Source organism: Aptenodytes patagonicus, chromosome Z (genome assembly GCF_965638725.1).
Source record: "Aptenodytes patagonicus chromosome Z, bAptPat1.pri.cur, whole genome shotgun sequence".
In the NCBI taxonomy this organism is placed as follows: Eukaryota; Metazoa; Chordata; class Aves; order Sphenisciformes; family Spheniscidae; genus Aptenodytes; species Aptenodytes patagonicus.
In genome coordinates, this window is record NC_134982.1 from 25,004,188 (window position 1) to 25,025,373 (window position 21,186).

At 38.2% G+C, this 21,186-nt stretch overlaps 1 protein-coding gene across 7 annotated transcripts in view; it reads left to right on the top strand.

Annotated features, from left to right (window-relative positions):
* Window positions 1-21,186, top strand: part of ERBIN (erbb2 interacting protein) — a 123,009-nt gene that overhangs the window by 65,860 nt on the left and 35,963 nt on the right. For all 7 annotated transcript variants that reach the window (XM_076362809.1, XM_076362808.1, XM_076362814.1 and 4 more), the window contains 4 exons: window positions 4,869-4,947; window positions 5,733-5,822; window positions 12,135-12,191; window positions 20,643-20,706. In XM_076362809.1, coding sequence (XP_076218924.1) covers window positions 4,869-4,947; window positions 5,733-5,822; window positions 12,135-12,191; window positions 20,643-20,706 — 290 coding nt within the window. The remainder of the gene's footprint in view (window positions 1-4,868; window positions 4,948-5,732; window positions 5,823-12,134; window positions 12,192-20,642; window positions 20,707-21,186) is intronic.

Genomic DNA, 21,186 nt, shown 5'->3' on the forward strand with positions numbered 1-21,186 from the left:
CTGTAAATCCAGAACTGCCAGTATTTCTGATTGGAAAAAAATCTTATCTGATAGAGAGAAAAAGTTGTCCCAGTTTTCACTCCTGCTCTGCAAGTTACGCTAACCCTGGTGAAAGGAAAGGATTGTGCTATGTAGGGGAGGAGATGTGTAACTCCAGATGGTGAGTGGGACCCCAATTATACTTACAATTGCCTTAATGCAGTCTAAACAAAGAGAGGGACATTTGTGCACATTTGCTCTGACAAGCTGTGCCAAAACAATCATTGCTCTCTGGGGAGTTAGAGGCGAAATTCCATATTTCAGCCGTGTTATGTGATCCAGAACTGAGGTTGATTACCTTCAGATTTGTGGCCATTGACCTGAAATCCCTGTATGACCTTTTTGGTGTGCCCTTTGGGCATGTGCCACAGCTGGTCTGGGATCCTGATTAAACACCATTTCTAGGTTAGGCTGGTTAGCTGGTGAGTTTTTGCCAAGTAGAGTTTGGAATTATGAATGCTTTCTGCTTTTGGCTTAGTACAAACAAGAATTTTAGATTCCTTTTCCTTACCTTACTGCCAGATTTTCCTTAACAATCTTCCAGTCCTGCCCCCGCCTTTTGGGGTTTTTTTTAAGTGTTGTTTTTGGTAGAAACTGGCCAGAGAGTTTAAAAGTGCCTGAAATTTGGGAAAATGGGGAGGAACAAACAGACAAGGAAATTCTAAAAGCTAGTATGTAAATCTCACTTGTGGGAAACTACACTACAAAAAGAATTTTGCTCTCAATTCAGCTTGGATCTGGTAGTTAGAATTAAAGATTACCAGCAAATCATATTTCCTCCTGTTGTGCTCTGCAAATGGTCATAGTCCACAAGTGTGATGGTTTGTATTTTTCTGGAAAACAGCGTGATCTGTACATCAGCTACAGCACTGAAATGGGTTGGGAGTGATGGTTGTTATCATATAAAGTAGGAAACAGTAGGATGAAGAACCTGTCCATATGATGCTTTTCAAGGAAAGTGGGATAAGGCTGCAACAGACTAGATAACTCCCAAGTAATCTGTTGTGCTGTCTTCCTCTTCTGTAATCCTTGGGTATCAGTTTATAAAGGAAACAGTAAAAAACCCAAAAGAAAAACGGAATTTAGAAAGGAATGTGGATCTCAATTTGCAGTGCTCCTTTGGTCAGATGCTCATGGAAGGTGGGGGTGGCTATCAAATGGATTAATTAGCACAGTGTTACAAAAGGAGTGTGGAAAGATGTGGTCACGGAGACCCTGAGTTTTGCTGAGCTTCCTTAATGGGGACAAAGATCCAGGACGCTAAGGATAGATGGAAAGCAGAGAAAGAAGGACCAGATCCTCTTATAAAGTGCTCTTTACAACCCTTTGTCCTTCTCCCATCTCTTTTCCAGTGTCTCTGTGCCTTCTTTCTTACTCTTCTTTCTTACTTGCTTTTTGATTTCGCTTTCTTGGTGGGAGAACTGAAAGAATACTAATCCAACAGTAACTGCATGTTTCTAGCATGCAGGAGGAATATAGCTGAGTAAAAGTGAGTGTCTGAAGGTTGTTGTATAGCCAGTTAGTAAATGCAACTTCCTATCACATGGTAGAGAGGAGCAGTCTCTTGATTTTTCTCTTCTGAATGTGTACTACAAACATTGGGTATATTTCATGCTGTCATTCCCAATTTACTGCTCTTTTGAATGATGGCTGCCATTTATCCATACTGAAGTGTTGAGTGAGGTTGGTGAAGATGGTGTGTACTATAACAATCCTGGCTCTAAGAATAAGCAAAATTAAATTCATAGGCTCCTTCATTGTTAGCTGATATTTCTCATATCAGTTGAATTTCTGCTGTTAATTTGTTAAAACTGTTGCTGCCTCTTGCCCAAGGCATAGTCAAACAAGAGACTACTGTAGAGTCCTCCGATTATGTACAAAAGCATGCTGATTTAACATGTCTGTATTTGGATAGCAAATATTTTATTTGGCTGTTCTTTTGAGAGTAAGTTTACATTGATATTCTCCCCTCTGGCAGAAGTGCTGTGTGTTTTGTTTTCTAGGTAGTTATCACAGATTTAAGTCTCCTGTGCTTCAATGAATTCTTGACACAGGCAGTGGAAGCTAATATTAATATTAAAAACGTGTGGTTTAACATGTTGGACCAGAGCAATTTTTCATCCAAGGATCAAGTCAAGGCCAGTAGTGTGACCATCTTTCAGAAAAACTAAGCTTAGAGAATCTCTCAATGTGATTCAAACAGCAAAACTAATGGCACAGAGTGAGTCTGAAACACAACTCTGCCTCTAAGGAAGAGCTTAGCAGTGGTTTACTCTGGTTAATGTAGACTCTTATTTTAAGAAGGTAAAGTTATATCATCAGTAATAAAGAGGTCTTGATGTACTTTTTAGACAATAGAAGACCACTTCATATAAATCATCCATAACTTCATCTATACAGGCCTCTTATGTGCTAGATTTTTGTCCATCTGCCATGGCTCAGGATACTGTGTCATGTTAGCTGCTTTCCATTTGTATGTTTGGATATTCTTGCTTGGTGAAAGAGGCTTCTTGCTACAACTGGAATTAAGATCATGTATATTTAAATTTCTTGGAAATGTGTTTCTCTTAATACAAAGATTATATATATATATATATATATATATAAAAAATAGGTAAGATACATTTCTAGTCTTTCTATGGTAGTTTTCTAATCTTTCTTTAAACCTGTTTTTGGACTTGAAAATATCACTGCTGCTTTCCAGAAATGAAGCTTCATTACATTATAAGTATTACCTTTTTAGTTTTGGTTTTGAACTGTGAGAGTAATAAAGCGAATTGAATCAGTATCCCCTGTTGTCGTCTTCTGCTTTGACTCCACTCACAGCCCCAGTAAAATTCACATGGCTGAAGCCATAGATATAAAGCTATATTTTTATTTACACGTGTGCATGTACATGAACATGCATGGTAGTAAACCAGAAGTGTCAGAAATCTTGGCCTGTATTACAGTTGATGGTTCAATTCCTCCTGGTCCCCTCTGCTTCTATATTTATTGTTCTCAAGTTCAAGCTATTTCCCAAAAGGATCCATGATACTTGGAGGTATTTAAACACCTGGATTAACTGTGTGGCTTAGTGTGCTTTTCTTGCCTTTCACCTCTCAATAACAGAGTACAACACCTGGTGTGAGTCGGAAGTAATAGTTTCAACCATTTAGTATGACAAACAGGTTCCTGTCAAGAAAGACTTAAAAGTCTACTTTGACAGAAATGGTGTTTCTACTTAAGTTGAACTTACGGAAAAATCAGCATGGTGACTTTGCCCCTTAACATCACAAATTGACTTCATGTCAAGTATGTGTTTTGTGACTACTTCTCTTGTCAGGTCGTATTGCCATCTCTTAAATCCTAATATACTAGGTCAATGTTGTTACTTCACAAACATAGAACCAAACTCTAAGCTAGCATCAGAAATTGTGTAATTTCTTATGTAAGGAAAGGCATTACTTAGCGGTTGATGCTTCGCCACATTTTTTCTGATTCGGTGTTCTCAGAACAGATACATGGAGAGACATAACCAAGTCCCACCTGCCAATCTGAATGAGAAGACACACTGCCCTTGTCTTTCTCTCTGCAGCTGGACTGTAAGAGAGTTAATGTCACTTGAGCAGCATGAAATTTCACACTCTCACTAGCCTAGAAGCAAACATCCACAGCATACAGTTCCTTCTTAGTGGTCTCGTTCCCTGGGTTCAGGCTGCCCTCTCCATACACCTGGTAAAGCACTCTAGAAGCAGACACAATTACATGCATTAATTGAAAGACAAAGAGCTAAGATTACTGTTACATGAAAAAACTGGTTGTTTTAAACTAACTTTGTTTTACTAGCGTATGTTTTTTTTCTTGAAAAAATAGTGTATTCTTAATGCAAGTGGAAGGATTGCAGTATGAATAGTTGTTATACTTAGGACAAGTTTATTTAAAATAAAAACACCTGTCCCATGGTATAAGAACAATGTAGTGATACATTGCAAAAGCAACTACAGTTGTGATAACCATGGTTTTATTTGTTTTTATGGTATAGTAAAGATTGAGGTGAAAGTCTTGATCAGTAGAATGATTCAGTACTGATTTCCTACTGATGTGGTGGATACCTGTCTTCTGTTTCCAAGGCCTGTTTTGTCAGTTTCTGACAAATACAAATTTGGCAGGTATGTGGGTTGCAATTTCACTCTGGCGTTTCTGGAGATAACCTTTGGAAAAGAGGTTCCTTATTGTTTTAATTTTCAGACATAAGTGCGTCTGCAGCATTTTTGTCCTTCTCTACAAATAAGCTGAAGCTAACAGCAAGCATATGTCACATTTTGGGATATCTGTTCAGAACCAGGAATGCTATAAACTTACTTTAAGATTTGAAGCCTTACCATTTCACCTGGATGTCATACAAGCTGTGCATCTGACAAACAGATCCTGTTGGAAACTTTGTTTTACCATGTGTATGAATACCTTCTTTTTTTTCTGTTTTAAATAAATAATATTGGGACTGAGCGCCTGATCTTAAATACACTACAAAGTACTAGTACTTTAATATTTGGTAATGAGCAGTGGGAATTGTTAGTGTACTGTGTCTCTACAATGCTGCTTGGTGAGCTGCCTGCTAAGCTGCAATATGAAATGCTTTACGAATAGAACAGTAAAAGAATTGATACTGCATAAGAGTATTTCTTTAATGAAAACTGTATCTAAAATGAAATATCAGAGAACCAGTCCACTGGTTGCTAAATGAATTAAAGTTTTTACGGCTGGTGGTTTCATGTGCATCATTTGTATGCCTGTGATGGAGTCTAATGATTTAAGACTGTTTCCCTACATCTCCCTTTATCTTGCAGGCATACAGGAGTTTCCAGAAAATATAAAAAACTGTAAAGTCTTGACAGTTGTTGAGGCCAGCGTAAATCCAATTTCAAAGTAAGTTTGTCATTTTTTTGATGTTTTCTATTTTGTGCAAACACTGCTGAGTCTCAAACTTGCCCCAGACATGCACCACCTTGGAGGCAAGGAGCAGAGTTACCTGAGAAGTATCTTCACTAACCTCATTGCACTGTGATACACTATAGCTATGTCATTAAAGTATTTTGCCCAATTTAATAGGCTATGTGGGCAGTCCTGCATTATACCATGTGACTTTCTCAGCTTTTTTAAGTCCATTACTTCTCTGTGAACGTAGAGAAATATGCAAAGAGTTTTCTCTCTTAATAACAAGAATTAATTTTACTCTGAAGCCTGGACCACTGTTTTTCAAACTTAGCTTAAATGAGTAGATTTCCCTGTCACCTTCTATAGTGACAAAATTAATTTGCCAGAAGTAGCACTGCCAGAGATACGAACTTTGTGCAACATAACTCTCCTGGGGGGAAAAAGGTGTTGCGTAAGTTTTAATTTATCTTATTGTCTCTAATGAATGCCTCCTCCACACTGGGTGTCAGGAGATCACAAATACATAGCAAGACTACACTTGTTGTTTGTAGTTTTTATTGCCTGTAGATACTGTCCTCAATACTTAAAAATAATTTTGAAACTAATCTTACAGAGAACAAGTATCTAGTGCAATTTTGTTGAGCTTCTGGTACCACCTTAATTTTCATGTTATCAATATGTAGGACTTCAATACTGTACTGTTTTTTAAGAAAATATGACTTAATACCCTGAATATAATTGAAACAAATGCACTACATTATTTTATTTCTATATAGGCTTCCAGACGGATTTTCCCAACTGTTAAACCTAACACAGCTGTACCTGAATGATGCTTTTCTTGAGTTTTTGCCAGCCAATTTTGGCAGGTAAGTTGAATTTGAAACTTAGTATCTACATTTAGTTTTATGCAGAGCAGTTTCTGCTGCTTCTCAAGCAAAGTGTGAACTGGAGGAGGGGAAGAAGTGTTCATTACCAATCCATTTATGCCACATATTAGTTACAGAAAAAAACCCTGAATCTTTATCACCATTTTTAATTGGGCTTTTGAAGGACAGACAGAATGCTTACAAAGAGCCAAGAAATAAAACTCACTTACATACTTGCTTCTTTTACAACACAAGTCTGGTAAGTACAGGACACTAGTATTTCTGAAATACGGGTTGTTTATCATTTAGTAATTGGAGTGAAGCAAATAATGACATCTGTAATTCCACTTGTCCTCTCCTGGATGCACAGATTCCTTCATGCACACCTATAATTCTCAAGTACCTTGTTGTCAAGAATCTTTCTGGAAGACTTAGCATATTTACGATGAGCTGACTAAGCCAAATTGTTCCATGTAATAGCTTAAATACAAGACAAATACTGAACCCCTACCTCTTTAAAATGGATTAAATCTTGGAAGCAAAAGTGAAATGATAATATTGTTAAAAGGAGGACTCCTAGATTCATCCTGTTCTCCTTATCATGCTGATATAGCCATTTATGCTTTTTCCCCCTCTCTTCACTTGTTTTATGCTCTCTTCTCCTGGATTGTCACTCTCCTACCCTATCCCATGTCCAGCAAGCCTCTCTTTCAGGCTATTAGTTAACCAGGTATATTGCTGCGTGAAAGCAGTTGTCTTAGGCTGTATGTTTATAGTTGGGTCAGCATAGTTTACAAGAGTTTAGAAAAGCCCCCAGATAGAGTGCTGCAGAAGTCTGGCAGATCAGGAGATGTACAATGAAAGGTGAGCACAGGTGCAGTCCATTAGTGGCCATTAGTTTATTAGTCATCTGTGATCGGAGTTGTTGGCCTATTCTTCTCTGTCCAGTTATTAGTCATTCCCTGATGAACAATTAAAAGCACCAGATCTATTACACGCTCAGCTAACAAAAATGCTGCTTATGATGCAGGAGCATTAATTATCGTGCTTGTTTCTAGTACACAGAGTTTGCGTTTCAAAAGCCTTCATTAAGGTTGAAGAATAAATACCTGGAAGATGCATAGTCTTCACTTGTTGGCATTTTAATGATTGCCTATACATTTTTCTGTTCTGTTTTTTAATAGTCTAACCAAATGGTAACATTTTCTTAGTAAAAAACAGGCACTACAGATGAAATTGAAGACTTCAGATCCAACACAGTTGGTCTTATAAGTAGTTAATCTTACACATAGTTTGAAAAAGCCTCATAATGATTTTTTCTTCCTCACTGTCTGCTTCTGTAATGCTTAATGGGAGGGAAATGGTGAAGTCATTAATTACTAACAGCTTAAGAATAAATCAGTTACTGAAGGCAACTTGAAAGCAAATTTTCCAGTGTAGTGTTTGTTTCTCTTAATAGCTATGAAGAATTCAGCCTTGGTTTTTAAAATATAAATAGTGACTTGCAGCATCCTAGCTTGTAGCTAGGAGAATGAAACTCGTCAGCTGTTTTTAGATTAATTCAAAGTATTTATGTAAGTTTACCTGCTAATAATTGTATTGCACAGAATAAATACTATTCTGTAGGAAGATAATGTTTAGATCAAATAAATTAGAAAACAATGAATTAGTAAAATGTCATTTCAAAGTAAGGTTCAGACCCCTTTGACATTAAGTACTTCTGTTCTGTAAGTGATCAGACTGCTCTGCCACCCCACAACTTCACAACTATGTATAAACGCTTGCTAGTGTAAATGGTCTTTTAGCGTGTACTTCAGAATATGGGAATACTTTTCTAAAAAACAAATAAACAAAAATGCTCTGGTAGAAGCTTTTGGGATATTTAGTTAGAGCATTGTTGCTTATTCCCATAAAGGACAAGCCTTCAGCTTCTTCCAATTTGGTGCATTAATTGTTTTGTATATGGCCTTATAGCTATTACTTTTCATTACATGGGAACACATGAAATAACTGAGTTCTGTTGCCTGCTCTTACTGACAACTATAGGTAATAATGCCTCTTAAAAACTAAACCAATGCCGTATTAATGCTAGCAAGGTTTTTATGCTCCATGTGTCAGGGCCTCTGTTCCAGCAGTTCAGGTTAGAAACCTGGTTTCCCACATCAGTTTCTCTCTGACTGTTCATATTCGTTTGTTCCACAGTTTAACTGCTGTCATCTCTCGAGTGTTATCTCCCATTCTCTCACCTGCTGTTTTTATAGTGTTCTCATATCACTCTCTTAGTTTGTTAGACTGAACAAAATTCTGTTTCCCTCTGGTATGGCAGGTTTTCCTTTGTGCCTGATCATACTAATATATCTTGGAATGAGTTTCAGTTTTAATTCATCATCTTCTTTTTGACAGAGGATGACGACATATATAGCTATATTTAGAATTCAAATTGAGATCTCTTCATGGCTTGTACAATGTCATGATTATCTTCTTGTTTTTCTTGGAAATGTCTGTGGTTACACTCTAGTGTGCCACTAGCCCTTTTTGCAGCTGCCTAGTGTCATTTCCCACATGATCAACTAATGCATTGGACAGCTCAGTTAGAAATGGCTGATGACTCTACAAGGAAACCATAAGCACTTGACTTGGTGCTATGACATCTTGTCCCTTTTCTATTTTTTTCAGTCCTTAAGGTTGTATAGGTTTTTTGCCTACAGTGTCCTAATAATGCACTGTATTGTCTGTGACTGTCTTTTGTGGCATCAGGCAACTTAAACATTTTTCCTGTCCTTTAAGGCTGCTGTTAAAAAATACTGAACAGGATTGTCCCAAAATGAGTCCTTGAGCACCTCTGTTAGTAACATGGTTAGGAAAGAAAACCTTGTGTAATGCAAACTACTTTTAGTGTATCCATGCAGCTTTTTGTTACATTTACTTCCATGCTTTATTCTCACCTTCAAAATTTGTGCTAAAGATTTGCATACTATTGAGGTCAAGATTATCCAATCTTTTTTATGAGCATTACATACTTGCTGTCCTTCAGAGGTGTTGTACTGGTCCAGCCTGTTAGACTTATTAAAAATCACCAGGCTTTTGATTAAATGTGCCAGTTCCTTTGGAATTCTGAGATGATAAAGTGTTTTTTTTCTTCCACTCCCAAATTCTAATTTGAATGCATTGATGTTGGCACATATCCCAGAGTTAGCCTTAATGCCAGTGCACAGAAATCTGAGAATTGCTTATGCTTGCCTAAGAAAACCGTATGTGTTGTATCTAAATGCATTGTGTATATTTTCATTTAAAAATACAAATACATAAGCAGAGCATTCTAAACTTGAAGCTCATTGCACGCTAATTTTGAGACAGGGCTTTAAAAGGGAAACGTTATTTACTGATGTGTATTTAAGATAAGCAAGGAGTTTATCTTCAGTGTCATTCTAAAAACTCTTGAGAATGCTGTCTGTAGTGGGGTATTACTTCCAGAGACTTTTTACTGTGATGTTGCAATGAATTTACTTTTAATCTTCTTTCTCAACAATTTGCCAGTAGTATTTGCAGTAATAGATATTTTTAGTAGTATCTACTTTGGGATAATTTTTTACATAAATGTACAGTGATGATCAAATTGGGGAGTTAATTTTGTTACACATATGCAATTTGGCTGAAACTTCTGCAACTGCAACCTGCTATACGATACATATATTTCAGTGCTCTTGCCTTTATATTTTAGTTACGATTTAAAAAAAAATACATATTCTGCATTAGCAAAACTGCAAAGGAGGTGAAAAATAATGAACATTTCTCTATGAAATATTTTTAGCTTTCCAAGGAATGACTGCTGTTGAACAGCAAGTTTCTAAGTATACCTGCTATATATTTCTTTTACATTTTTTACAGATTGTATAGTTAAAGAAATCAGATTTAGGAAGAATATTGATCTTATCCTGGCAAGGTGTTCACTTAGAGATCTTGTTTTATTTAAAAATTGAGCTACATTTTAAAAGCAGGCTAAGTTGGTTACATTAAATAACAATACTGCAACAATAATTTTGAGGCTGTTACACCAGATATACTTGAAGTTGAATAATACTCTGTTACAGCTTTGTGCTTAGGTGATTTGTAAATATTTATGTGGTTATGGGTTTTTACAGTTGAGAAATGAAATATTTCCAGATGGGTGTGACAAATCTTTAATAGAATGGCACAGGAAATATATATTCTGCCACTATGACTTCTATTTTTCCTTTACTATAGGTGGACTAGTTCTCTGTCCGTATTTCTTTTCCAAATTAAACCCCAGTTTTTCAGTTCCATTTATAGCAATTCAGATACTTAGCATGGGTGTTTACACCAGTGATTTAAAGAGCAGCTAGGCTGAGTATTTGATGTGTATTAATATATTAAACTTGAATTAACCCTTCCAATCATAATGGAGGAAGTGACAACTGCTTCAGTCCAATATATCTCATCAATTATGGCAAGAAAATTACTAGTGTAGACACAGCCTGTATCTCCCAGCCAGGAGAGGTTGAAAATGTTTCCCTAGTAGTCTCTGTGTAGCTCTACACATAAGAAATTCGATATTTGTATCTCCAGTTTCTTAGGGTTAGCTGAAGAAAGAGTAGAACATGAAACTAGGTCACAAAGCTATGAACCTGTCTATTACCAAAGGCAGTCTTTAAGTTCAGAGAATTAGCCTGTTAGAAGTGTAGTACAGTCAATTCTGGCTAAAGTCAGCAAGGTGTCGGCATGCATATATGTAGTTAGCATATGAATGGAGGTTTGCCTCTACTGCTTTCAACTGGGAAATTTGACTGCATAGTCGTGTTGTGAAGAAAACCTACAACCTGTGTAGCTATTTGCCCTGTCATTAAAGCAAAACAACTGGAGCCTAATGCAGTGTTTGGTTGTTCCTGGGTTCAGAAGTCCAAGCCCAGAATGACCGTTCAAATCTGAGGGTGCTTAAATAAACAAGTTCTGTTTTGTCACAAATTGGTATGTTAGGATGCAGGTAGGGTAAGAAGGCTAGGAAGTCCTTTCCAGTTATGTCCTAGATTGACAGCAGTGATATTACCATGAACTGGACTTTTGTCAGGGTATTCTTTCAGCACTGTTGGAGTGTTTGTTTTGATTTGAGAGGCTGGGGGGAGGAGGTTCCCCTCCAGCAGTTGCTACCAGATGGCAAGTACTGCTTGCAATGCTGGGCTACGTTGACCTCTGCTCTGTTTCAAGGTGACTGTTATATTCTTAGGTTATTCGTAGGCATGGCAGATTGCTACTTTCAAATGCATACAAAAATGAGCAAATGTGTAGGGGAAAAATAAATACTGTTTTCATCTTTCTATTTTTACTTTTAAGTATAGTTCTTACTGCTTCATCAAAATTAAGGTTTTTGTCGCTGTCCTTACAACACACTCAGTTAAGCACCTTCAGGAAAGACTGGTCTGTTCACTAAGCTCCTTTTTGAGTCAGGGAGCTCAGTGACCTATTTTGTGTTGTATGAGGGCTGTTAGTGGGTCATATGTAGAACTCTTGTCTTTACAATTCTGTCTGTATTTAAACCAAACTCAGTTTCTGCATTTCATTTAACAAAGAGATAGTCTTGTCACTGCTGTCCTGATGCAAAAAATTCCACTGGGGATGGTACATTGCTTGAATGTCAAGACTGCTTTGAACTTATCTTGGCCAAGCAGTTGAGTTTCGGATTTAGAGGTTATTTATCTTGCAACGAAGGATTTACTGAAAGAAAGGTCAAGCTGCCTTTTAACAGAAATATCAAAATGGATTAAGAAGCTGACTAGAAAGAGAATATGGAAGGAAATCCAAGATGGATTTAAAAGTGTTTTTTTACCATGTGGAAGACCACAGGTATTCTTCTGATGAGGCCTGTTATATGAAATGGTTTGATACATTACTAGTATTAGAAATTCAGCATCTTAAGTTGTACTGACTGATCCTACCTTTCTTCTGTTACTTACTGTGTACTTCTGTATATGATGATAACACATACCCATAATGAATCCAATGAAGTGCTTTAAAAATCTTTGGGGTGAAGGAAAACAAATGTGTTCAAACAGGTGCAGAAAAGCAGGCAAGATCTAGTTTGTTTGCTGCTTTACCAAAACCAAACCCCAATGAATAAATGAATTTAAAATAACCTGCAGATTTATACACAAAACATACTTTTCTATTCTTACAGAAAAAATACTTTGAACTTGTAGATTTTTTTTTTTTAAATTCAGCAATATAAATAAGTTCAGAGATTGCTTTTGTCGTAAAATACAGTACATCGTGATAATTCGTTATGCCTTTCTGTTACAGGTTAACTAAACTCCAGATACTGGAACTTAGAGAAAACCAGTTAAAAATATTGCCAAAGTAAGTATGGGTGACATTTATTTAAACTACTTTGGAGGGTTTTTCCTGTAGTTCTACTACTAATGTAGTGCATATTGAAAAGTAGATCACAGCTTAAAATGTGTAGCTAAGTAACTGGACTAAGCTTTTACATGGAACTTTCTCTTCATACTGCTGAAGTTTTATCTCCCTTCAGACTGACTGGTCTGCCCATTCAGAGACTTGTCTATTCAGAGATTTTTTTTTTTATGTCCCTGTCCAGCTCTGTAGATTTCTGATCTACTTGTTGAGCTTTTCAGCGTGTGGGCACCTCAGGATGATCTTTCAGAAATGTCTGATGCTTCTTGCATGCAGTATCGTATGGCTGCCCAGATGCCTGTCTGGGTACAGTTCTGATGGCTGAGTGTCTGAGACTTAGGCATTGGTAATTAAGATCACTATCTCTAAATCAAATGTGGAGTTTGAGATGTTTGCTCAGAATGGCTGAGGGAATGCAATTCACATGACTTGAGCACTTTTTTTAGCTTAATATACTTCAGGGCTGAAGAAGGTACTAAGTTGTTACTCTGTTGCATGGAATCTGTTATAATGTACCTATTCTATAATGCAACAGGCTTGTTTAACATGATGGCAGCATATTCCTCAGAGGTGTTTTCGGTTAATAGTGAAATAGTTCTGGAAATTCTTACAGCATTTGTTTTAACAGTAAATCCAATTGTACCTCTTTTAAAATCTAGCATCTTTCTAGCATCTTTCTAAACCCTGCCTTGCAATTCTCACTCATTTTATCAAACAAGCCCAGGCTGATGGTGTTGCAGTTCCTGCTGTTTCTATGAGCTAGAGCAATGCTCTGAATTTTCTGACTTGGACCCTGGAGGTCTAAGTGGGTTGACAGAGGTATAAAAGGTCAATGAAGGGAGAAACAGAGATCCCAATGATGGGATGTGAATAACCAGCTGTAGAGTCCTGAATGTGTTGTGGTGTGCTGTAAAAGGGGTTCTCCTCTGGCAACAGAAACTGGTGAAGAGAGGTACTGGTTTTGGTGGATGTAAGAAGTTTTGGTGGAGAAGAGGAGGAGCTAACAATTGAATATTCACTCTGTCCAGCTCATATGCTAGCAGACTTGCATGCAGTAGGCTGAAGTGTGAATTGCCAGCCCTTGAAATACAACAGCCAGTTGTCTTAGTGACTGTAGCTAATTATATGCCTAAGACACGACCAAGGGATGTGTTCCATTGGAATTCCCTTTTTGTGTGCCTAGATACTGTACTATGGTGTCTGCTGTATACAGATGCCAGAACTCATGTCTGCAATGAAATGTATGGCATCAGAAAGTGTGAATTTAAATCTTCCATGTGTGAAGTATTCTACTTATTCATGTGATATTGTCCTGGTTTCGGCAGGGATAGAGTTAATTTCCTTCCTAGTAGCTGGTACAGTGCTGTGGTTTGGATTTAGGGTGAGAACAATGTTGATAACACACCGATGTTTTAGTTGTTGCTAGGTAATGCTTACACGAGTCAAGGACTTTTCAGCTTCCCGTGCTCTACTGACTGAGAAGGCTGGAGGTGCACAAGAAGCTGGGAGGGGGCACAGCCAGGACAGCTGACCCCAACTGGCCAAAGGGACATTCCATACCATGTGACGTCATGCTCAGTATATAAAGCTGGGGGAAGGAGAAGGAAGGGGGGGACGTTTGGAGTGATGGCGTTTGTCTTCCCAAGTAACCGTTACGCGTGATGGAGCCCTGCTTTCCTGGAGATGGCTGAACACCTGCCTGCCAAAGGGAAGGAGTGAATGAATTCCTTGTTCTGCTTTGCTTGCGTGTGCAGCTTTTGCTTTCCCTATTAAACTGTCTTTATCTCAACCCACGAGTTTTCTCACTTTTACCCTTCCGATTCTCTCCCCCATCCCACTGGGGGGGAGTGAGCGAGTGGCTGTGTGGTGCTTAGTTTCCGGCTGGGGTTAAACCGCGGCAGATATAAATACTCTCTATCCTCCTTTGCTCTTTCCGCTATCACTAATTTTCAGTGGAAAAAAATTAGATTACGTGTAATTTCAGGTAGTAGCTCTGTAAATTAAGTTACTCCCAACTGAGGAACAGTAGCTATAATTAAAACTTATAGCTAATACAGATTTTGTTTATAAAATTACTCTGACCTTAATTGCCATAATTAACACTAATAGCATGAATTACATGTGATATTTTAAAGAGAGTAGTTTACAGAGATCTCTTGTAGTGATAAGAGACATTTAAACAAACGCTGTAATGTATTTAGGCCAAACACAATTTCTGTTGAAGTTGCTGGGAATTTTTTTTGTTGACTTCAGTGTTCTCAGGGTTTCATGCTTGCTGGAAAACTATACAGCAGCTGTCATGAAAATGTCCTCTGCAGCACCTCCATAATGATGTACAGTACATGCTGAGATGCCACCATTATTATTCTCTTGTGGTTCAATTAAGGGTGATTAAAGTTACTGAGACCATTCTTTGTTTTTCTTTTTTTAATTTAACCACATTAATATGCATTTTGCTACAGTGAGGCACTGGAAACATACATTGTTTGTGTATGATGTACACTGGAGAGAAAAAATTCATTGTGGTGTCCATAGTATGCAAGAGGTGAATCTGCCTTCCAGGGTAATACAACCGTGCAGCAGTTGACCCGGCCAACAAAGGCATCCGTGGCCTGGCTTTCACTATTAGGTTAGAACAGAAGCAATGTGAAATTTGAACTTACACAGTTTTCCAAACCTGAGTATGCGTTTTAAAAGGAACATGCTATACAGCTTTAAACAGTGTAGAAAATCCAAAGGTGGTTTTTTTTTTTGAAGCTAGTAAGATGTAGCAGTACATGCTAATATTTTTGCTATAGAATACAACTATCTTTCCTTGTTTCCTTGTCACTCTTACCTTTTTAATATTTTCATACTTACAGCAAATTCTTTCATATCTGTAATGAGAAATGTATTTGGATAAATTTCTACAAAATCAGCTAGCCCTCTTGCTGAATTAAACATGCACATAATTTTTAACACTAAAGCATAAAGCACTTGAAAGACTGTTAATCAAAATGGGTTGTTAATGCCAACACACTAAATCAACCTTGCTTTGTGCCAAATGCATCATTTTGCTTGAGCTTATCCACAGCCAGAGACTGCAAAACTGGCAGTATTATAGTGCAAACCAGCTCAATGAAAATATTCCTACTGAAAGGAAAGCAAAAATACTAAAATGTTTTAGAGGCCTTTATCTGATACGTAGCTGAAAGTTGGGAAAATGGTCCAATGGAAATATAAAAAGTTTTTTTGATTTTTTTAAGCTTCTTGTCTGTTGCCTAATTGTCAATAAAAAGAGTAACCTTTTTAGAAAGAAGCAGGATATTTGAGAGTGTAATGACGATGATTCAGGGCCCAGTCTTGCTATCACACACACCTCTTGAATTGTATGCTACTTGAAGTAAGCTGTAGTGTTAACCTTAGTGAAGCTGACTATTTACAACATCAGAATCTGAGGCATAATTTAGACTACCTGATCCCTTAGTGTTGAATTGATTTCACGGCAAGTTCAATAATATTGTTACTGTAAGTCGGCAGATGATGAACTAAGACTCAATTTGGAGTTTTAGAAAGCAGGCATTCTTTATTTCGGCGCCAGGTGCAAGGTGGTATTTCCACAAATCAAGCACCCCTAAGCTGAGTTCACTGTTACATTTATACACAGAAATTATAAGGTAGTACACTCCCAGTTACAATAATTGGTTAGTGATTTGCATATAATTATAATATCGGTTGTGTCATTCTATGGTGGCTATGCCACCTGGATGCTCACAAGTCTATGGGGCCGGATGGGATCCACCTGAGGGTGCTGAGAGAGCTGGCGGAGGAGCTCGCCAAGCTGCTCTCCATCATTTATCATCAGTGCTGGTTAACGGGGGAGGTCCTGGATGACTGGAGGCTTGCCAATGTGATGCCTATCTACAAGAAGGGCCGGAAGGAGGATCCGGGGAACTACAGGCCTGTCAGCCTGACCTTGGTGCCAGGGAAGATTATGGAGCGGTTCATCTTGAGGGCGCTCACAAGGCATGAGTGGGACAACCAGGGGATCAGGCCCAGCCAGCACGGGTTCATGAGAGGCAGGTCCTGACCTGCCTGATCTCCTTCTATGACCAGGTGACCCGCCTAGTGGATGAGGGCAAGGCTGTGGATGTGGTCTACCTGGACTTCAGTAAGGCCTTTGACACTGTCTCCCACAGCATTCTCCTAGAGAAGCTGACGGCTCACGGCTTAGGCAGGTGTACTCTGCGCTGGGTCAAAAACTGGCTGGACGGCCAGGCCCAGAGAGTTGTGGTGAATGGAGTTCAATCCAGTTGGCGGCCGGTCACGAGCGGTGTTCCCCAGGGCTCAGTTTTGGGGCCGGTCTTGTTCAATACCTTTATCAACGATCTGGATGAGGGGATTGAGTGCACCCTCAATAAGTTTGCAGACGACACCAAGTTGGGCGGGAGTGTTGATCTGCTCGAGGGTAGGAAGGCTCTGCAGAGGGACCTGGACAGGCTGGATCGATGGGCCGAGGCCAACTGTATGAGGTTCAACAAGGCCAAGTGCCGGGTCCTGCATTTGGGTCACAACAACCCCATGCAGCGCTACAAGTTTGGGGAAGAGTGGCTGGAAAGCTGCCTGTGGGAAAAGGACCTGGGGGTGCTGGTTGACAGCCAGCTGAACATGAGCCGGCAGTGTGCCCAGGTGGCCAAGAAGGCCAATGGCATCCTGGCCTGTATCAGAAACAGTGTGGCCAGCAGGAGCAGGGAAGTGATTGTGCCCCTGTACTCGGCACTGGTGAGGCCGCACCTTGAATACTGTGTTCAGTTTTGGGCCCCTCACTACAAGAAGGATGTCGAGGTGCTGGAGCGTGTCCAGAGAAGGGCAACGAGGCTGGTGAGGGGTCTGGAGAACAAGTCTTACGAGGAGCGGCTGAGGGAACTGGGACTGTTTAGCCTGGAGAAAAGGAGGCTGAGGGGAGACCTCATCGCTCTCTACAACCACCTGAAAGGAGGTTGTAGCGAGGTGGGTGTTGGTCTCTTCTCCCAAGTAACTAGCGATAGGACGAGAGGACATGGCCTCAAGTTGCGCCAGGGGAGGTTTAGATTGGACATGAGGAAAAATTTCTTTCCTGAAAGAGTGGTTAAACATTGGAACAGGCTGCCCAGGGAAGTGGTTGAGTCCCCATCCCTCGAAGTATTTAAAAGACGTGTAGATGAGGCGCTTAGGGACATGGTTTAGTGGGCATGGTGGTGTTGGGTTGACGGTTGGACTCGATGATCTTAGAGGTCTTTTCCAACCTCAATGATTCTATGATTCTGTGATTCTATGATTCTCTTCTGTTACTACGCTTGCTCAGGGGAAGGGTCTTCACCTGGGCAAGGGTCTTCTTGACCTGTGGGTGTGTCTTTTAATATTATAATGAAGGCAGTTCACTTCAGGAACTATGAAACAGATTTTTCAGTTTATGAAAGGGATTACATAGCACTGTGGCAAAGACAGAAATAGGTGTAACTCAGTGATCTAGTAAATTTTTGTTTCCAGACCTGTATTCCTCTTCCTTTATCATTTAATTTTCCTGTTACTTTAACATTATTGGAAGCTTTGTTTGCATTTTGTCTGAAGATATAGTTGCTCTATAAACAATACAGAAAAGCAAAGAGATACCAGTCATAGAATAGCTGAAAGTGCTATAGATTAGGCAGGCAGTGGGGAAGGGGAGGAAAATAACCGAGGCCCTGGTCTTTCAAACCATTTGTGTATGTTTTACAGTTGAGTGGATGTGTTTGCTAGATTATAGACATTTTGGCAAGAAAAAAAAGGCCCCAAATCAGTAAAGTTCTTTTGTAATACTGTCAATGTTACATAATGTTAATTTTGCAGATACCTGAGAGAGATTTGCAGCTATTTGCTCTGGTTCTGAATGGTAACAGAACTGTAACAGTATTTTTTATTAAGACAGTGAAGATAAAGGCAAGAATGGGAACTTTGGGTTGCCTTAGAGCCTTTAAGGATGTAGCACTAGCAGGATGGGAAGGGAAGGGAGGACCTAGATCTTGGGTTGGACTGCAGTGGAATTTGTGTATCTAGTGTAATTTGGCAGCGGGGAGGAGAGGAGCTTTATTGCTTAGATTCTGTGAATCTGATGTTAGCTGTGTAAACAATTTGGCCTCAGAGTTGAATGGTGTACAGGAAGAAGGAAAAAGAAATCACTCAGACCCTGGAGTATGTTGGCCTGGGAGACTGATATTTTTTCTTTTTTTTTTTTTAATCTTTACCAAACCATTAAAATAAAAAGAGAAGAGTTCATGTTGAACTGAAAGAAAAAAATTCCATTCATCTCAAGCTGCAGTAAAAAACCCTGTCCGACCGTTTAAATTCAGCCTTGTCAAAATTCACTTAAATCAGATTGAACTTTTTTCATTTTGTTGGGTGTTACCTGTTTTTTTTTTCCCTTCACTCTTAAAATTTGTACTTATTTCTGAGTTGAAAATTCAGTTCAAATCAAAATCAAGGCATTGTCTTAAAACTGTTGAAAGGACTAGAAAAATGTTAAGGCATTATTTTCAAATAATCATTTATTGAAACTAATGTATCAAATTCAAACCCACATAACTGTGACTCTCCCTTAATCTGCTTTTTGACGCTGAAATTTAGATCATCAGTGAAGTTTTGGACTGCTCTCTCTAGTAGCCCACAGTCTAGCTAACATAGCTTGAAAACAGGAGAAATCTAAAACCTTGTTGAATTGAAGCCATCAGTAAAAGTACAGTATAGTGTTGCCCATGAAGTTTTGAAAGCTGCAGAATGATATGCTAGATCCCTTAAGTGAATTTTCAGCTATGCTTCTGGGAGATGCATTGGGTCAAATTTGTTAGCCACATATGGCACTAAAATTGGTATTGGCATGGTGTCATAAAGCTTCAAGAAATTCAGTTTACGCAGTATTTCAGAGAGACTTAGAATTGGAAAATTAATTTTAGCAGTTGGCTTACTGATAATCATACAGTTCATGAGCTTTGAGAAATGAGGGAAGATGTTTCTTAGATTCTTCTGGAAGTAGCCTTTTCATGTGTATTTTTCTTCTCTGAGACAGTGAGAATGTGAGTTAAAGGCTTTCCTCTAAAGCCTGTGTATACTATGTATGCAGTGCAAAAAATGGCTTCTGCTTTTGTCTTGATCATGTCTTTACGTACTTACGCTAAATTCCTAGTTTGTCCCCAACATAATTACTATAATATAATGAAAATCAAATCTATAGACAAATGTTGAGTGTAATCCTTTTTGGAGATTATTTCATAAGTAATACTAATAATCACATTAACTTACTTTCAATAAATAAGGCATTTTTCAATAGAATGTAGTTTTTGAACAATATTCAGAACAACTAATACTTAGTGTATCTGAAAAACAACTGAAACTTCAAATAGCTGCATTGAGCATCTAGTGCTCATGCAGATGTTTTTTAAAGATAATAGTGTTCACACATATATTCTGATAACATAAGACTCTATCATTTAGAAGCTCTTATATTTAGTTTTTCCAGAAATTTATAGTATGTACACCCTTACAGTTTATATTTGAAAGTTTTAGATATTATTAATTTTTCTATGGAAATCTATTATTAAATAAATACAGAACATAATGTCATATAAGGCATTCACAGCCCCTTTAAAAATATTTTTAGGTAGTGCTGCTGTTCACTAGAGTACCGATCATGTAGACCACCGTGTGCAGTGGTAGATAATCTCTGTGGGGTCCCCAAAGTAAACTTCAAATGGAGGAAAAATTTTGCCAAAACACAGCTTGAAATAATGGATTTTACTTTATTTCAGTTATTGATTTAATCTTTGCCATAAATTGGCTTAAAGACTATTAATGTGTCACAAAATCCAATTTAGTAATCTGATTTGTTGTAGGACTAGAGGAATAATTAGGATTCCAGATCGTATCGTATGGAAGCAACTTCGTCAGCAGCCTGGAGAGGGAGAAAGGTGGTGTTGGTTACTATGATTCAACAGTGGTCTTTTCTTTTTTAGCTGATGATTAGGCAGTGGTCTTTCTTTGGGAGGAAAACATGTAGTTAACCAGCCTTTGGCTGCTGGGAGGACTTACTGTGACTGTCGGTGAAAAGCTGAAGCACTCAAAAGAAGAGTAACTTCACTGATCTTTATCATAAAGGTTACTCTAGTCGTCTTTAGTTTTTGTAAACTAATCTGTAGATGAGTTGCAGTGTACTTTTTGTGTGACAGTCAACAATCGGCATGATCTGTGTGTGAAAATTTGACGTTATTTAGACATCAGTCCAGTTACAGAACAGCATCACTTCTTAATACTAATTAAAATAATATATTTGTATGAGTACAGGAAGATTGGATGTAACTGGTATTTTCTTAAATCTAATTCCTTATTAATCCCCTTCCTGTGCAGAACCATGTCCAGACTGACTCAGCTGGAGAGACTGGACTTAGGAAGTAATGAATTCACAGAAGTGGTGAGTTTTGCCTTAATAACAGAGCTTTGTATCTTTTATAAATCTCTTTATCCTTTAATCTGTTTTTAATCAATATGAAAATGTAAACATCAGCTTAAGAGTTCTGCTACTGAGCAAATACTATGTATACCTCTTACTACTTTATGGAGCCTGTTATAAAAATTATGTGCATATTCTGATGAATGAGTGTGTTTTTCCTTAGTTTGAAAACACTGTGGTACAGTGTGGTTACCATACTGGTAAAAAATTAATGGTAATATGTGTTTGAATTACAAACATAATTGTTTGGTTTAAATACATGATAACTAATAAGTGTTTAGAATTTATTATAATGTTGGTAGTTCTGTATAAGCTGTGCATAATCTGCTTTTATTATCGTGTACAAACTATTTAGATCCAAGGGAAATTTTATTTTAAGTTTGAATATTGTTCAAAATATTCAAAATACAGTTGAGGTGCTCAGATTTTTCCTTCAGCATG